Genomic DNA, 15,691 nt, shown 5'->3' on the forward strand with positions numbered 1-15,691 from the left:
ATTAGATCTAAGAAGTATAGACACTAAGCATCGCGTTTGGCCAGGAAGTAGATTTTGGAGAATGTCCTCGTATGTATGCATTTCCCTCATTATAATAAAACCACCAACACGTAACAAAATATAAATCTGTTAAGTTTCATGTCTGAACGTTGTGCAAACCCAGAATTGCAAATAATAAAATCCCAACATCCTCAATATAGTAGCCTACTTGCTATTTAGCGAAGTTCTAGCTCCTTTACAAGTGATGGAATTTGTTACAATTGCTCCTCATATTAAACTAGAAAAGTTAATAAGCATAAATAAACAGGTACTTACTGTAAAATTTGATGAGTTTTTGTCCCTATAAATCTACCACGTATTTATTTTACTTGACTGATTGATTGATTGATTGATTGATTGATTGATTGATTGATTGATTGATTGATTGATTTATTTATTTATTGATTGATTGATTGATGTGTTGCTCCCACTGTACAGCAATTGCTCCATCGGGGACAAATTGATTGATTGATTGATTGTCTCACATTTGGTAAGTGATGGACTGTAGCATGAATCCACTGAAATGCCCGCTATCATGCTTTCTACACCGACAAGTATCAAGTTATGAGTAAAATGAAGCAGAATAACCTGCCACAAACCTAAAACTTAACGTCCCCATATGAGGACGCAGGGTCTCGGGAGGTTAATTGGATTGGCACTGTTTAGCTGTTATTATTATAAGTGAGGATTTATTTATGGCACTTGAACGCAACAAACACAACGACTCGCTGCACAATAGTAACTGGGAGGCGTGTGTGTGTCTGTGTGTGTGTGTGTGTGTGTGTGTGTGTGTGTGTGAGAGAGAGAGAGAGAGAGAGAGAGAGAGAGAGAGAGAGCATGCTCTGAGCCCGGACTCTTTCTGCTCAGACTCTCCGAGGAGGCTGCGATGGAGACAGGATGAAACTGACTGGATGTTTTTCGGAGGAAAGTGCCTCTGGGGTATCGTTACCTGGCGGCATCCCTGGGTGTTTCAGAGCCAGAACCTTGTTTTGGTTGAAAGAAGAAGAGCGCGTTACCGTTTTATCGATGCCTGAGGATTACGGACCTTTACAATATCGAGCGACGGTATTTGGATAGCTGCGCATTTCTTCTTTTCGCTCCCTTTAAAACGCTAACACACTTTATTTTATTTTATGTATTTTTTTAGCATCATTTTCCTCGCACAATGTTGAATTTAGCGCTCTCCCGATTGAAGGATATTCGCGGCGCGTCGTTTTTTGCGTTGTTCTCGCCGGACATGACCACGTAAGGTGCACGGACCTGTGGCCATGCAGGCGCCGTTTCTCGAGCAGCATGATACGATATTTTGACATAACCCTTGTTTTTTTGGTGATACGCTCTATTGCGCATGCCTCGTGGTAGATATAGCCTACAGAATGCTGCCGTCCTGGCCGTGATGTAGGAGCAAAAGTGAGGGGAGCTGAGGACTAAATAAAAAATGCGTCGGCAAAGTGGCAGCGCGGCGACCAAAGGATTTGACTCGAGATCCTTCGTGAAATAGACCGTGCCATAAGCTGAAGAATGTCAGGGACACCAAATGCAGAGGCTGAAGGAGTAGTCTCCAAAGTACATGTGAAAAAGGAGATCAAGACAATCGTGGAGAATCTGGAAACCATCCTGGGAGACCTCAAGGATGTAGCCAAAGAGCTCAAAGAGGTAAATGAACACGGGACGCCTTGTGTGGAAGGAGTAGTCTGCCTTGTCTTGTGTTATTTCTACAGGTTCAGTTTGAGGATGCTCTTTCTAACCATCCCGGCTGAGAGGAGATGGGGCGGCTGACATCCATCCACCTCACTACTGGGGCCTGGAAAAGGCTCTGAACACACACTCCCCCCACTCCCTCACACACAGAGACCGTGCTCCTCCCCACTGCCCACTAATGTATGTGATCATTATCTTCAACATGAAAGACATTTGGCACTGGGGCAGGTGCAGGGAGTGGGTGTGGGGGGGGTGTAAAATGTCAGGACAGCTTCTTCGCCCTTCCTCACCAGCTTTGATGAAAGCGAGAAAAACCTAATCGCTATTAATATTTAATGGACAAGTTGGTACGACCAGGAAAACGCTTTTGCATTGCATTTCATCATCTGAATGCTGACTGGCGTTTGCGGCGAATTATCTCCTGCCAGAAAACACCCAAGAGGTCTTTTCACTTGTCTCTCGTGATGCCTCTTTATCTTGCCCCGTCTTTTCTTTGTCATCTCTCGCCACTTTGTCTGCATTTATCACAGCCACTCACTTCATCCCTTCTTTACATTTCACTGTCTGTGTTCGTCCTTCCTTCCTTCCCCTCCTCTGGTTCCCGTTAAAGATCAAAACTCTCTGAGAGCTCTCTGATTGGCCTTGAAATCTCAGTGATGCCTAGACGAGAGCCTATTAGAGGTATCGTTCAGGGATTATAACATTATATTTTCCTTTATGTTCTAATAGAGTCAGTAATATCAAACTGTCCCTGTGTGACATGTATTTTGACATTTTCTTTCATATGTTCATATATCAGGCTCTCCTCTAGTGCCACTCACTGAGTCCCACGCTGCCACCTCAGCTGAAACAACCTCCACTGTTACCTGTATTATTATTATTCTTTTTTTTGTTTACATTCCTCCGCTAGCCTCTCACCGGGCGTCTAGAAGTGCCGTGCCAAGCCTTTCACCTTAACATGACAAGCTGTCACACTAATAAAACCTTTGTGTACGGCCTCTGGTTCCTACATTATGAATGGGCAGTTCTCACAGCATCTGTCTCCGTCTGCCTCCCCGCTCCCCCTTACCCCCGTTTCTTTGCAACTTGAGCTGAATTTGAGTTCTTTTGTGTTCCTCAGCCATTTACAACGTCTCGCAGCAGGAGCCAGAGATAAATGAGAACAAGAAGGCTTTGTAATCTGTCTATTGTGATTTTTTGTGATGTGCCCCCTCCCGCATTTTCATTTTTTTTATTTATTTAATTATTTATTTATTTTTAAGCTAGCAGAAAATTGTGTAGAGGATCAGCTATTCTGACAAAGCGCACACTAAACACATACCTCGAGGGGGGGTTGTGATCAGAGCCAGTGTTTGGGGAATAATCCATTTCAAATGCAGTTATCTGTTATAACTCACAGACAGGGTCGGAGCCGAGCCTGGCTCCGAGCAGGAACCCTGCCCAGATGCTTGGCACTGCTGCCGAAGCTGCCTGGCCTACAGCGAGGGGTGCACACTGGGACGCTGGTATTACCTCCTGTGTGTGTCCCAACAAATTATCCATTTGAAGACAGCGTTTAGCTGTCAGAGTTTAGCTTTCTCTGCCCTGGCCGTCTGTCCTTCTCTTTATCTCTCCCTCTCAGTCGCTCCTTTCAATCCTCTAAAGCCACTGTTTGGGCAAGCATTTCAAAGTTTGACTTTCCCTTCTGGTGAGGATTTCTCGTTGAGTGCTGGATCTTCAATAATTAGGTGGTCATAAATGTAGAGAGCGACTATGATATGCTCAGCTGGGAGTGCTCGCTTTTCACAAATGTGATGTGTTTTTGGACAAAACACAATCTCCCTCCCAGTCTTTTGTTGGCATCAGATTGGTGCACACCAATTGTTGGACATTTAGTCCAGCATCATGTCCTGAAGGCTGCTGTTGTGCGGTAGCTGTGGCTCAGTAAGTAGAGCAGGTTGTCCAAGAACCAGAGGGTTAGTGTTTCAATCCCTGGCACATGAACCACGTGCCAAACTTGCCCTGAGCAAGATACTGAACCTTGAGCTGCTCCCGTTGCTTGCCACTAGTGTGTAACCACCTTTGTGCTTGTGTGGACAAATGGGTAGACGGGTCGTTGTGACTGTGTTTTGAGTAAAAATTGGTAGAAAATCGCTGCATAAATACAAGACTGCAAATCTGCATTTTTTTTCTAGATTGAGCAAATACAAATCTGCACAGAACTCTGTACATACTGCATGTTTTATGTATACACCAATCAGACACGACATTATAACCACCTTCCTAATATTGTATAGGTCTTTAGTTGTTCTTAAACCGTTTTTGTGTGTGTCTGTGTCAGGCTGCATCCTGCTGGGGATGGCTGATGCCATCAAGGTTTGTCATTGCTACGGGTGTGGGGGGGGGGCCTGGTCTGATCTAGGTGGGTGGTTCATGTAACACATACACATTTATCACAAGACCGTCAATGTTATTTGCTTCATCTGTCAGTGGTCATAATGTTGTGGCTGATTGCTCCATTTATTTCCAGTGTGGCTTGCCATCAGCAAAAAAAAACAACAGCAAGAGTTCTCAAATATGCAGATGATGAAAACAAATTTCCTCTTGAAGGATGAGTGTCTTTGGATCTAAATGTCTTCAGTATACATTTGTTTACATAAAAGGGGCAATTTTGTCCTCTTCATTCTCACAGTGAATTAATTCAAGATAAAGGAGTCATTCAGTAATTGAAGCTGTTCCTGTTTGCGAGCCTTGTAAGACTTGAAGTGATTATTCTTCCCATACCCCTGTGTCTTTGTCCCTTTCCCTGCTTTAATCTTCTCAAACCCTGTTTTTATAACATGCTGTAAATGATAGTGTCTTGTCTTCCAGGATGTATTTGGTACTGCTGCTTAACTTAACTTAGTTTTACCGGTGTGTGCCATTGTTGGCAGGCTTGTGACTTTCCGCATAAACTTCAAATATGAAATTAATTAACTGTTTTACTCTTGACTTTTCTTTGCCCTTCAGTCTTTTTTTTTAGCTCAGGTTCTCGTCACGATATTTCCTCCTCTCAAGCCTCGTTGTCACATTTGTTTATTATTCCTGACGTCAGCTGTCACTGTGACACTTCTCGTTTTTGTCACCAGGTTGTTCATGAGATTGACACCCTGACTTGCGACCTGCAACTGGAGGAGGACGGACTGACAGACAGCTCCAAGACGGACACCCTCAACTCCAGCTCGAGCTCCACCACCACCACCACCACTGCTTCCAGCCTGGAGAAGATGAAGCTCTTCCCCGAGGACTGCATCTTTAAAACACCTGCGCCCCTCGCCCCCCTCCCCGGTAACCCTCCCGCAGTGCTGACGGTGCTCAAGAAGCCGCACCCGCCCCTGCCGCCGCCGAGGCATACCCCGCTGAGAGCTGAGGATCACAACGTTAGGAATCTGCCTCATCCGACGTTAGTGTTATCAGGGAACATATCCAAGGCTAACGGGTCTCTATTAAGGAACGGCGGGGTTTTCCCACTGAAACCACACAGGGATTTATTCTCCTCCACGCCGTGCTTCATTTCTAGTGACAGCGGCATCCCTGAGTCGGGCCTTGTTCCCACTTTGCCCAGACCCATGCCTCTCCTCCGCCATGAAAAGAACAAATGCCCCAAGGCCTCGGGCAGGGAGCCCCGCGAGAGGGTACGCTTCAGTGAAAAGGTCCAGTACCACGGCTACTGCCCGGACTGCGATCTCCAGTACGATGTAGATGACACGGAACTGCACTTACAGGCCGAGCTGAGCGACTTGAGGCTCAGCCCGGTGCACTGCTGCTCCTCCTCCTCCCCTCCTTCTCCTCACACTCTCCCTCGTGAACTCATGCTGGAAAACGGCGGACTCTCGATCAGCCACAGTTTCCCGCCAACAACAAACGCTCCTCCACCTTGTGTGCCTCCTCACACACCTTCCCTCAAGCCCCAGAAAACAATCCTACGCAAATCAACCACAACCACGGTTTGACACCAAACTCCTGTCTGAACTTAAACATTCTTGAATCATTCATAGTGTTTTCTACTTTATGGGCGCTTTCTACTCGAGTTGAACTTTGGATTATCCAACGGGAAACCAAATGATGGATAAAGTGAGTGGAAGAGAGAGGAAGGCTTCGCCACGGGCTCTGAGATGTACACAGAGATATCAGGAAGAAATGGTGAGTGTTTGCCGATGTATGAGCTTGTTTGTCAGGAGGCGAAAGGAAGGAAGGAAGAACAAAAAAAAAATAAGCAATTGCGTGTGTGCACTGATGCATATCTGCAAGTCTGTCTGCATACAAGTTTATTTGTTTATGTAGAGTTTATTCATGTGAATATATGATTGTGAGGGCGCAGAGTGCGGCGTTTGCACTCAGTAGCCACTGACTGGAACGTATACAGTGATTTAAAATTTTAATGGAAGATGGCTAGCAACGCTAAACTGTATCTTTGTCTTTTTGGAAGCTCTTTGTGCTAACGAGGCTCAAACTCAGGAATTTCCTCCAGAGCGGCTCTCTGATTAATTCATGCCCTTCTGGATGAAACAAGAAAACCTGCTTCCCTCAGATTTCATCCGAAGCCCTTAAGATCTTCCTATACGCTGACATATACACAGACGAACATGAATAAAGGCTGTCACAGGATACACATCAAAGCCACTGGAGACAGGTAGAGGTGCCTATGCCTTCACACACACACACACACACACACACACACACACACACCTGCCTGGATAAACAATTACAGTTGAGATTTAGACAAGGCGAGTTCATACTTCTTTTTCCTTCATCACCTTCCAAGTCCCATTGCTGCGACGTGTCAGACTGTAGATGTGAAAGGCAGAGAAAATGAGAAGAGAGTAACACGGTGGGGTGTGGGGAGAGAGGGAAGTGTTAGATGGCACGACTGCCATTTTGATTGTTGCCAGCGGATGTGTTTACATCTTTTACAGCAATTTCAAGTAACATCAGTGTTTAGCAACGTAATGACGCTAATCTACGAGACTAATGCGACATTAAAATGTATTTCTGATTAATTCCATGTGCGAATGAAAATCAGCAGTAATATCATGGCATCTCCATCTGTATTTGTGTTACTTCTGTCGAGAAGTATTGTTTTACATGCATGTGAAAAAAACAAATGATTGCCTTAATCTCCTGAGACCCTGCGTCCTCATATGTGGACATTAGGTTTGCGGTTTCTGGTAGTTTATTCTGCTTCATTTAGACCCGTTGTCCTCATAAGTGGACACCTTTATCTGCCATCTAGTGGTAGCAAAGGCTCAATACACTAGTCGGTGTAAAAAAAACAACAACAACAAAAAAAACATGATAGCATATTTGGCTGGGATTTCAGCGAAATCTTTATTTTATTTTTTATGGTTGAAACTTGTCTATTAATGCTTCTCTAGTTTGATATGACACGCAAATTTAACAAATTCTATCAGTAGTAAAAAAGGACGTTAATTAGCAAGCACCCATTTGAGGACGTTGGGATTACACGCCCCGCTCAAAGATGATGCTTAATTTTTTATACTTGGATGTCCTTGGAGAAATTAGCAACACATAGCAAATAAACGCTCAGGTCTTGGGAGGTCAATCCGACGTTAACTGGACAACTTAAGAGCATGTAAACACATTACTCCGACTAAATTTGGAGTTCTCCTTATCCGATGAAGACACGCAGATAATTACTTTTGAAATCGATTTTCCCCGGCATGTATATGCTTAACTGGACTTTAACCGGACAACGTGTTTGCGCATGTGCCACAACCGCTGTGCTGGCCTATGACCCCGGTACAAAAACTTCCAAGAGACCTGGTGTAGGTACCAGATCTGCTCGTGTGAGTATCTGACGCTTCCAGATGACGTCAACTATATGTTCGGCCTGTACTTTCGGCTCCGTTCAGCTCCATTCAGACTGCAGGATCGGTCTGTGGTTAGACAACATGATTTTAGTTAATTTCACAATATGTCTGGAAGAGATAGCTCGATGAAGTACATTATTCATAAAAATAAAGTAATAAAAGGACAAAATAATTCGAGCTCAATGCATTCATCTGTATAGTTGACACAAAAAGTTTTATCTTGAAAAAGATTAAGTAAAACTATAGCTTTTATTAGTTTATCCAAAGAATAAACGGACAAAACGGAACCAATAAGTTGCTCTGCTTTCATAACAACTGCTTACCGCTAAAGCTGCTAACCCCTCTTCCGCTTCCACTTCTTCCTGTTGTCCAACCAATTATAAAACGTAACGTCAATATTCCCCTGCATTGTGACGTCATCTGGAAGCTCCGGATACTCACCAGGTCTGTTACCTTCACTGGCAGAAGAACCACCTGAGGGATAGTGTCTTATCTGCAGTATAATTAGCTCACACATAACGTACGCGATTAAAAAAGCTGAACTATTATCCATCTGGTCATTATTTGAAATGCACCACGAATGAACGACTCTTGTTTATTATATGACGTAATAGGTCAACCAGAAAGGGGGCCATATTAGCATGGTATTAACTCCCTGACAAGACGCTTATCTCCACCTAGTGTGGAGGAGGAGGAGGACATCTTCCCGTCATTCAGTTTTCTCCATTGCAATGTCAGATCGAGTGTCAGGGAATGTGTATTTGTGTTTGTGCAAACCTCTTTTTTTTTTCTTTTTTTTTTTTGCATAGGTGTTTTGTAAAAGCACATGTCAGTCTGGCAGACTTGGGGAGACAGCATAGCCTGGAGTTTAGATGAGAATAGTAGCACATTCCTCCCAGCGATGCCCTTAATTGGCTGGATTAGACCACAGAAGATAACAGCTCTGCCTCAGACCAATATCGGCCTTGACAAAACTGCGGCCTGCTGCTGTACATATATTTTTTTTAAGGATAAAAAGTCGGAGGCAGAGCAAGCTAACAAGCCGTAGGTAGGTAAGCGGGGTGGGAAACAGAAAGGTATAGATGTGTGGAAGGCAGTTATGTGTGCTTAGGGGATGTTACGTAAACAGTAATATGCATAGCGTTAATTTCTTTGTGGTGGGGTTTGTGGGGGTGGAGAGCTAGAAGGTTAATGCCGTGATGACTAAATCCGCAGCGTGACCTCGCTGGCCTAACAATCTAAAATCAGCATCTGGATTGGGGATCAGCGGATATTCAGCCATGAGAAAATGAGAGTGTGAGTGGAGGGGTCAGGGGTACGGGCGGGAGAAGAAAGCATGGGGCAGAGAGAAAGACGGAGGGAAGATGAATAATGTGTGATGGAAACAGAGAGGGAGAGATTCAAAGTGGTGATGAAGGCTGGCTGACGCTCTCTTGGCTGCATTGTGTCTGCTGCTGTGTGGGAGCTCGTGTGGATGCGTGTTTGTTCTCTTGATGATTGCTCTCGGTGTAGAACATTCACTGTATTTACCTTGAATTAATGGCTCATAATGAGTCTGGCAGCAGTGCTCGCTCGCTCACATACAGCATACAGTCGCACACACATCTGAGCTCGACAGGAATGGAGCCCGGCCAGCGTCGTCAATAGACGTGACTCATAAGAGCATTTGCTGCTAAAGAGCCCCCTTTAGTGGATGATACACTATTCACTGCACAGAGGAAATTAACACAGTGGACTTTTGCATTGTATGATTAAGGGAACATTTTTGAAAACATAAAGGTATCTGTGTTGTGTTTTGTTTTTCTTTAAATCATCACATTCAAACAGATGGTCCCGCTTTCTAGGCACAGCATGCCCCCCTCTTCTACACGTTTTTATTCAGCTTTCAGTCAAACGATAGAGTTAAATATTAAATGTTATTGACCACAACACTGAACAAAATACCTTGCTGTTGTCCCCACAAACTGAATTACCTTTGAGTACCGACAATTGTGGACCTTGGAGCACTTATGCTACACTACAAAAGTGCTGGATTTGAGGATAAATATATAATTGACTTGACTTTTTGAGTTTATCATAGTTCACGGGTATCATAGTTGATATTTTGCCTGTTTTCAGGCCTAAAATGAACATGGCCGCCTGTAACCAATCACCATATGGCATTTTTAGAAATATTCTTCTGAATATTGAATAAATTGAAATTGAAAGTTATTTACCAATATATTGTAGTGACGCTGTTGACATGCGATAAATCCACACACTACTTTATATTAAATTACTTAAAGAAAGAGGAAAAAGAGGAAAAAGAACATACAGGTCATGTGATTTGGATTTAACATTCTTCCTTGAGAGGTGTGATGTAATGTGTTTGTAATATGTAAGTGAAGGTGAGTTCTCGGACACAGACACAATTTGTTATTTTCCATATAGAATTTGCCATTTTCACTGTAGTGCTTCTAGGGCTCTAGGGAGACCAGACGTCCCCGACTGGGACGACCTGTCCCCAGACTATAGCTGTCACTGAAAGTGTCCCCAGTTTTCTTTTCATGAATGAGAAAAAAAAAAAGTACTGTGCGCAGACTACAGCTATTACAGTAGCCGGTCGCTCTGCTATTGACATTACAGACATTTACACGCAATTTATGTGTGATATCAGCAGGCAGTGCTAACACAGGTCCATGCAAACCTGTTTTACTACTAGTGTGGGATTATTCTACAATATTTACTCATCATCACAGTAAAATAGTCCATCCTTAGTCAATCTACTGCATTAATTCCACTCTCAACCAGTCGAAAATGTGGTGAACACGTGAAAAAAAAAAGAATTTTGAAAAAATACAACGTGACGTACGTGATACACATTTTTGGTCATACCGTCCAGCCCTACTTCAAAAGTCCCTCAATTAATTAAGTGATTAATTAGATAAGAAAACTGTAATATATATCTAAAATAAGACATAATGAGCCTCATTAATCTAATCCGTCCCTCAATTATATATTGACCCAGTAATTCACACCATGGTTGCATTTCATCACCATCCTATATTCCCTAGCCTGTAATCTACCAGTATGCCGGACACTCTACATTCTTTTGACATTTGCTAGGTTTCAAAAATGCGAGGCTTTTTACTGTCAGGTCGTTCCTGTAACACCAAACGGCTGCTCCTCTGACCGCAGGAGTTTTTTATTATTATTATTATTTTTTTTGTAAAGGCTATGTGAGCGCCGCTGCTCCAGGCTCGTGGATAAAGTTCTAATGGGCAGGGAGGAGGTGGATCTTCGCCGCCTCCATCGTGAGTCAGGACTGACTCAACTGCACTGACCTACTCCCTACAGCTCACAGCTCTAGTTCGTAGCCCACCTCCCTCCCCTCCTCCCTCCTCTGTCTAGTGCTCTCTCACAATTTCTTCATTTCTTTCTTCCTTTCTCCTTTCGATGATGCTTCACTCCCACTCGGCAGCATCTGTATGCATAACGGTCTCTTTGTCCACATGCATCTCTTTATACACGTGGGTGAAGTAGCTATTATTAAAACATATCTGACACTCAGTGCGGCTGACACCTTTGGCAGAGTGTTTAATCAATAAGTGCTATGATTTTTCTTTGCAGAGCTGCGTCAGCCGTGGCATAATTCACTTCTTACCTCTGAATTACGAATGACCTTCTAGAGATGAAAATATTTGCTCCTGGTTGGTTGTTATTCATCCACCAATAAATTATCATGTGCAGTAGCTCCCCGCGTCCTGCGTCACCAGCTCAATACCTTAATTCACCGAGTAAATGAGTGAACCTGCTGCTTCCATAATTAATGCAACATCTCTTAGATCTCAATGGGCCGATTGATATAATTGTAAATGTAAAGCTGCCACTCTGATTTATTCCGTATAACACGATCGCCGTCGTATGCGCGCTCGTGCTCCTTCCGCTGACTGTATTGTCTTCATCCAATTTTCCAACTTGGCAAGTTCTCAGTAAATGTGTCAGAGTGAGACACACATTTTTGCCAGTGAATATTAATTAGCTGTTGTCTCCTCCGTCTGATTGTTGCTGGTGATAGTCTGCCAAGAGACACACTTGTCTGCTTGCTCATCCCCATTCCGCATGCATCATTTACTTTGATTTTTGTTTCCCTCAGTCAACCGCACTTCATTACGATCATCGAAAATGAAAATGTTATGGGGGGGAAAGCATTAAACAAAATAAAAACCAAATCATTTGGGGCGTTGCGCGCCGGAGGCATTACATCATCTGTAATGGAGATCATTTTCATTGCAGCGCAAAACCAGACGCGACCTACATTGACGCTCGCCAGAGCATTATAGTGCACATCGTACTCGCGCGTCATTATCAATGACTCATGCCGTGATGTGAGAGAGTGAGTGGGCATGTGTGTTGTCAAAACGCTCGCTCATCTACTCATATTTTAACATTAAAGGGGATGCATGGGTAACCGAAAGGTGTGCGGATGATGCGTATGAGAGAGAGAAAAAAAAAAAGGCCCTCCTGGGTGCATGCGGCCATGTGCGCTAGAAAGAGTCAAAGGGCGCGAGACGGCTCAGTGCAACTCGGAAAGCTTTGGTGGTGAAGCAAACCTAATCTGAGGATTTCACGCTCCCTTGGAGAATGTTAAAAGTTAGAGACATCAGGTGCACCTTACCCGGGGAAGGTAAACAATAGCTCAACAGCAGGATCGGATTTGTAAGTGCCCCGGTGGCCCAGATGGGGTCTCCTGCTCGCTGAACCACTCCAGACCCTGAATAAGAAACACTGGAGACAAATGACAGCTATTTGAGGAGTGACACGTGGCAATTGTCTTTTCACGGAAAAGGGGAAAGCTTTTTTTTTTAGTCCACGGAGAAAAATGTGCAAGACAGTTCAGACCTATTAACTTTTATGGTTTGTGCTGCTGGATGCGTTGTGCCTCGGCGGTGATACCTTGGCGCATTTCAATTTTGCTCTCTGAAAAAGCGATTGCTGCCGCGTGCGTCCGTCAAGTGCCACTCTTCTGCGCTGTCAGACATTAACACTAATGTGTTTCCTCTTTTTTCATCTGCAGGGCCCATTCAGCTACTGGGAATACGAATGGAGGAGATGCCTGCTTCACGCGGTGGTTGACCCCGGTTGATCAGGGAGGAGAGGAACCTGAGCTGAGGCCCCGCTTCAAGCTGCTCTTACAAAAAGGCGCTAATGGCTCTGAAACAACAGGACACGAGACCTTCTAGACAGATTCACACTTCTGACTCTTGAGCACCAGACAACCTTCAGGCGCACGATGATGCTACAGTCAAACGGGTTACAGAAGAGGCACTCACTGTTTGTTTAGTTGCGGCGGCGATATTTTAAATGATTGGATTTCAGCCGAGACCCCATCATCAGAAACACAGAGTTTAGATGAAGTGGCACAAGTTGGGGTGACATGATGTCAGCCAGTATTTGATTGATGTCTACACAGACTTTTGCTCTGTGCATACTCAGATGGAAATCAATAGCTCCACTCGACCGATGGAATTTGCCTTTAAGAATCGCAATTGTTTGAGTCTGGAGAGGCGTACGGGTCGGAGCAAAACGCTGCTCTGCTGGACTGCAGATAAAGAGAATATGATATCATGTCCTCAAAGCGTGATTTTCGTTTTTGAAAGACCGGTGTTTTGATATGTACGATGACGTGGTCACTGATCTGTGTCCAGACATTATGTTTCATTGTACATTGATTTGCTCAAGTGGCGCCACGCAATGACGTGCAGAGATTCAGTACAGTGTGGCGTTGGGTTCAGCTTTACAGGATTACTGAAGGAAGTAATAATTTGCATCAAATTTTCTTTGTATACAACTATACATGTACATGTTTGATATCAATATATTTCAGGCATTTTTCTACAGAGACTTTAACATTTAAACAGATGATATTTTTGATATTGTGTTGGGTGACTGAGAGGTATTTTGATGAAAGCTGACTGACATTCCCTAGAGCTACGTGTTTTTCAGCAGGGCAGAGCAGGATGACTTATTTATACGTGCGAGACAGTGTTTATACGGATGGAGCACTTCAGTGTCATCACTTCAAGAAAACTTTGCAGAATGGGCTGTTTTGGGGGAGAGGAGAAAAAGAAGCGGGCGGCGAACGAAAGGCGGCGTAAACCAAATACCTAGTTGTGCTTTATCAGACGGGGAGGCACGGGGCTAACTGAATGCATGACTGACTCTTCACTTTGTCCTGCCATCACTGTGTTTTTCTATGCATATCTGTGGAGAGGCTGTCTGTTGGTGGGTCCAACACGCAGGGTGCTGTGCTCTCCATAATATAGAGTTAAGCAGTATTCTTCTCTTATTTCCTCATATGATGTCCATCAGGTTAATCCTGCAGTTGCCATAAACCTGACAATGTTGCTTTGGGTCAATGAATCATTGGTGATAATAATAATAAGAATTATAAAGTTTATTTACTTATCAAAATCAGAGAGAGAGAAGGAAACAGAATAAAAAAAGCAAGAAGTATATTAGCATTAATTATTAGACTGTATATAAATATGGACAATGCGTACGCTCTCCCTTGCGTTGGCCAAACTGACATTATTTTCCTTGGGAGTTTGGAGCCATAGTCTACCATAGTTTACCTACTAGTTACAAAAAAAAATGTTGGATTATACATTGTACTTATGTATTTGTTTATTTTTTATACTCCTACTGTCCTATGGTACCACTTTACAGAGCAATTGGTACAACAACTTGTAGTTGTCATGAGGTCACATAAAAATAAAATGAAACTTATCAGATTGACACAACATGCACCAGCATTATATTAACTACCTGAAATGAGAGAAACCAACTTGTAATGTAGTGTTTTAGTTTGGTTCAAGTCCCATCCACTAACATGGAGGAGGTGGAGCTTAGGACCTATACTGCGGCCAGCCACCAGGGGAAGCCCTACTTGCTTTGGCTTCAGTTTTTAGGAGCTGGTGTCCATCTTTATTTACAGTCTATGGTATAAATAGGTGAACACATATTCATAGGGCGTCCTGATTATTAAAAACGTAGCCTCTCACTACATTCAGGAGGCACCACACTTGTAAACCCATCATCTCTTTGTTCTCACTGGACACAGAGTCTGAAATTATGAGCAAACTCTGGAACAATAAAGTTTTGAAGACGACGGGAATGTCTCTAAAAGCTGTCGGTCATATTTTGTTGTGTGTCCACAAAGTGTCGGGAAATGACTTGTGAGAAGTAAACACTTTGCACTTAACGTCAGTGTCTGTGCACAATAATTTCAGTGTTTGATTTTATTTCATTTTCTAAGCTGCGCTCTCGCAGATTAATCTTTCACTCTCCATTTATTCCGTGAAATGGGAAATTAAACTGACTGCAAGAGCATCACGCTTGATCATAGTTACAAAAAAAAAGAAGAAGAAAAAACAGCGGGGGCAAATGTTTCAAAAAGAGAAATACTCTAAATGGCATCAGCAGCTGCATCAGTTAATTGAAGATTAGTGTGTTGTGATGCCAGGCTGGCAGTGCTAAAGGCCATCAACTGTCCCCAGAAGAAATCCAAATCTATTCACGGTGGCTTGTCATGGCCTTCTTACACGCTATAACACAGGCCGGAGCCAGCAGCTCTCATAAAAATGAAGGACGGGGGTTATAAACCAGGGCAGCAGGGGCTTCGAGGACAGAGTTCAGAGCCTTTGTGTCCTTCAGCAAGTCACTGAACTCCAAACATAACGGTGGTTGCAGCTCTGTGTAGCATATTTTACGGCTAAAGACAAGAGATTCTAAATAACTTTTAGTTCTTACTGTGCAATTTGTAAATATACAAATTAACAAAGTTAGAATAAGCAAACACTATATTTTAGTCAAATAAAAACTGATGTACAATTGACTGAATGGACAAATAGTGAACGAGTATAAATAAAATCATCTCCTATAATCCAACCTTCCACCTTTACACCTCTATATTATTATTTTAGTGGTGATCATTATGTAGAAGATCAACATTTTACAGACTAAAACATACTAACTTATAAATTAGACACACACATTTAAATGCTGCTTACATGTCAATGCAGTTGTAATTGTTGTTGACAAGTGCCTAAATCAGCATTTAT

At 43.2% G+C, this 15,691-nt stretch overlaps 1 protein-coding gene across 1 annotated transcript; it reads left to right on the forward strand.

Moving 5' to 3' along the window:
• The first annotated feature begins 921 nt into the window (after positions 1-921).
• Positions 922-14,832, forward strand: prr16 (proline rich 16). The gene is made up of 3 exons (XM_047590961.1): positions 922-1,695; positions 4,848-5,901; positions 12,646-14,832. Exons 1-2 carry the CDS (start codon positions 1,561-1,563, stop codon positions 5,709-5,711), a joined length of 999 nt encoding a protein of 332 aa, XP_047446917.1. The 5' UTR covers positions 922-1,560; the 3' UTR covers positions 5,712-5,901; positions 12,646-14,832.
• The last annotated feature ends 859 nt before the right edge of the window (positions 14,833-15,691 follow it).

This window comes from Mugil cephalus, chromosome 8 (genome assembly GCF_022458985.1).
Source record: "Mugil cephalus isolate CIBA_MC_2020 chromosome 8, CIBA_Mcephalus_1.1, whole genome shotgun sequence".
In the NCBI taxonomy this organism is placed as follows: domain Eukaryota; kingdom Metazoa; phylum Chordata; class Actinopteri; order Mugiliformes; family Mugilidae; genus Mugil; species Mugil cephalus.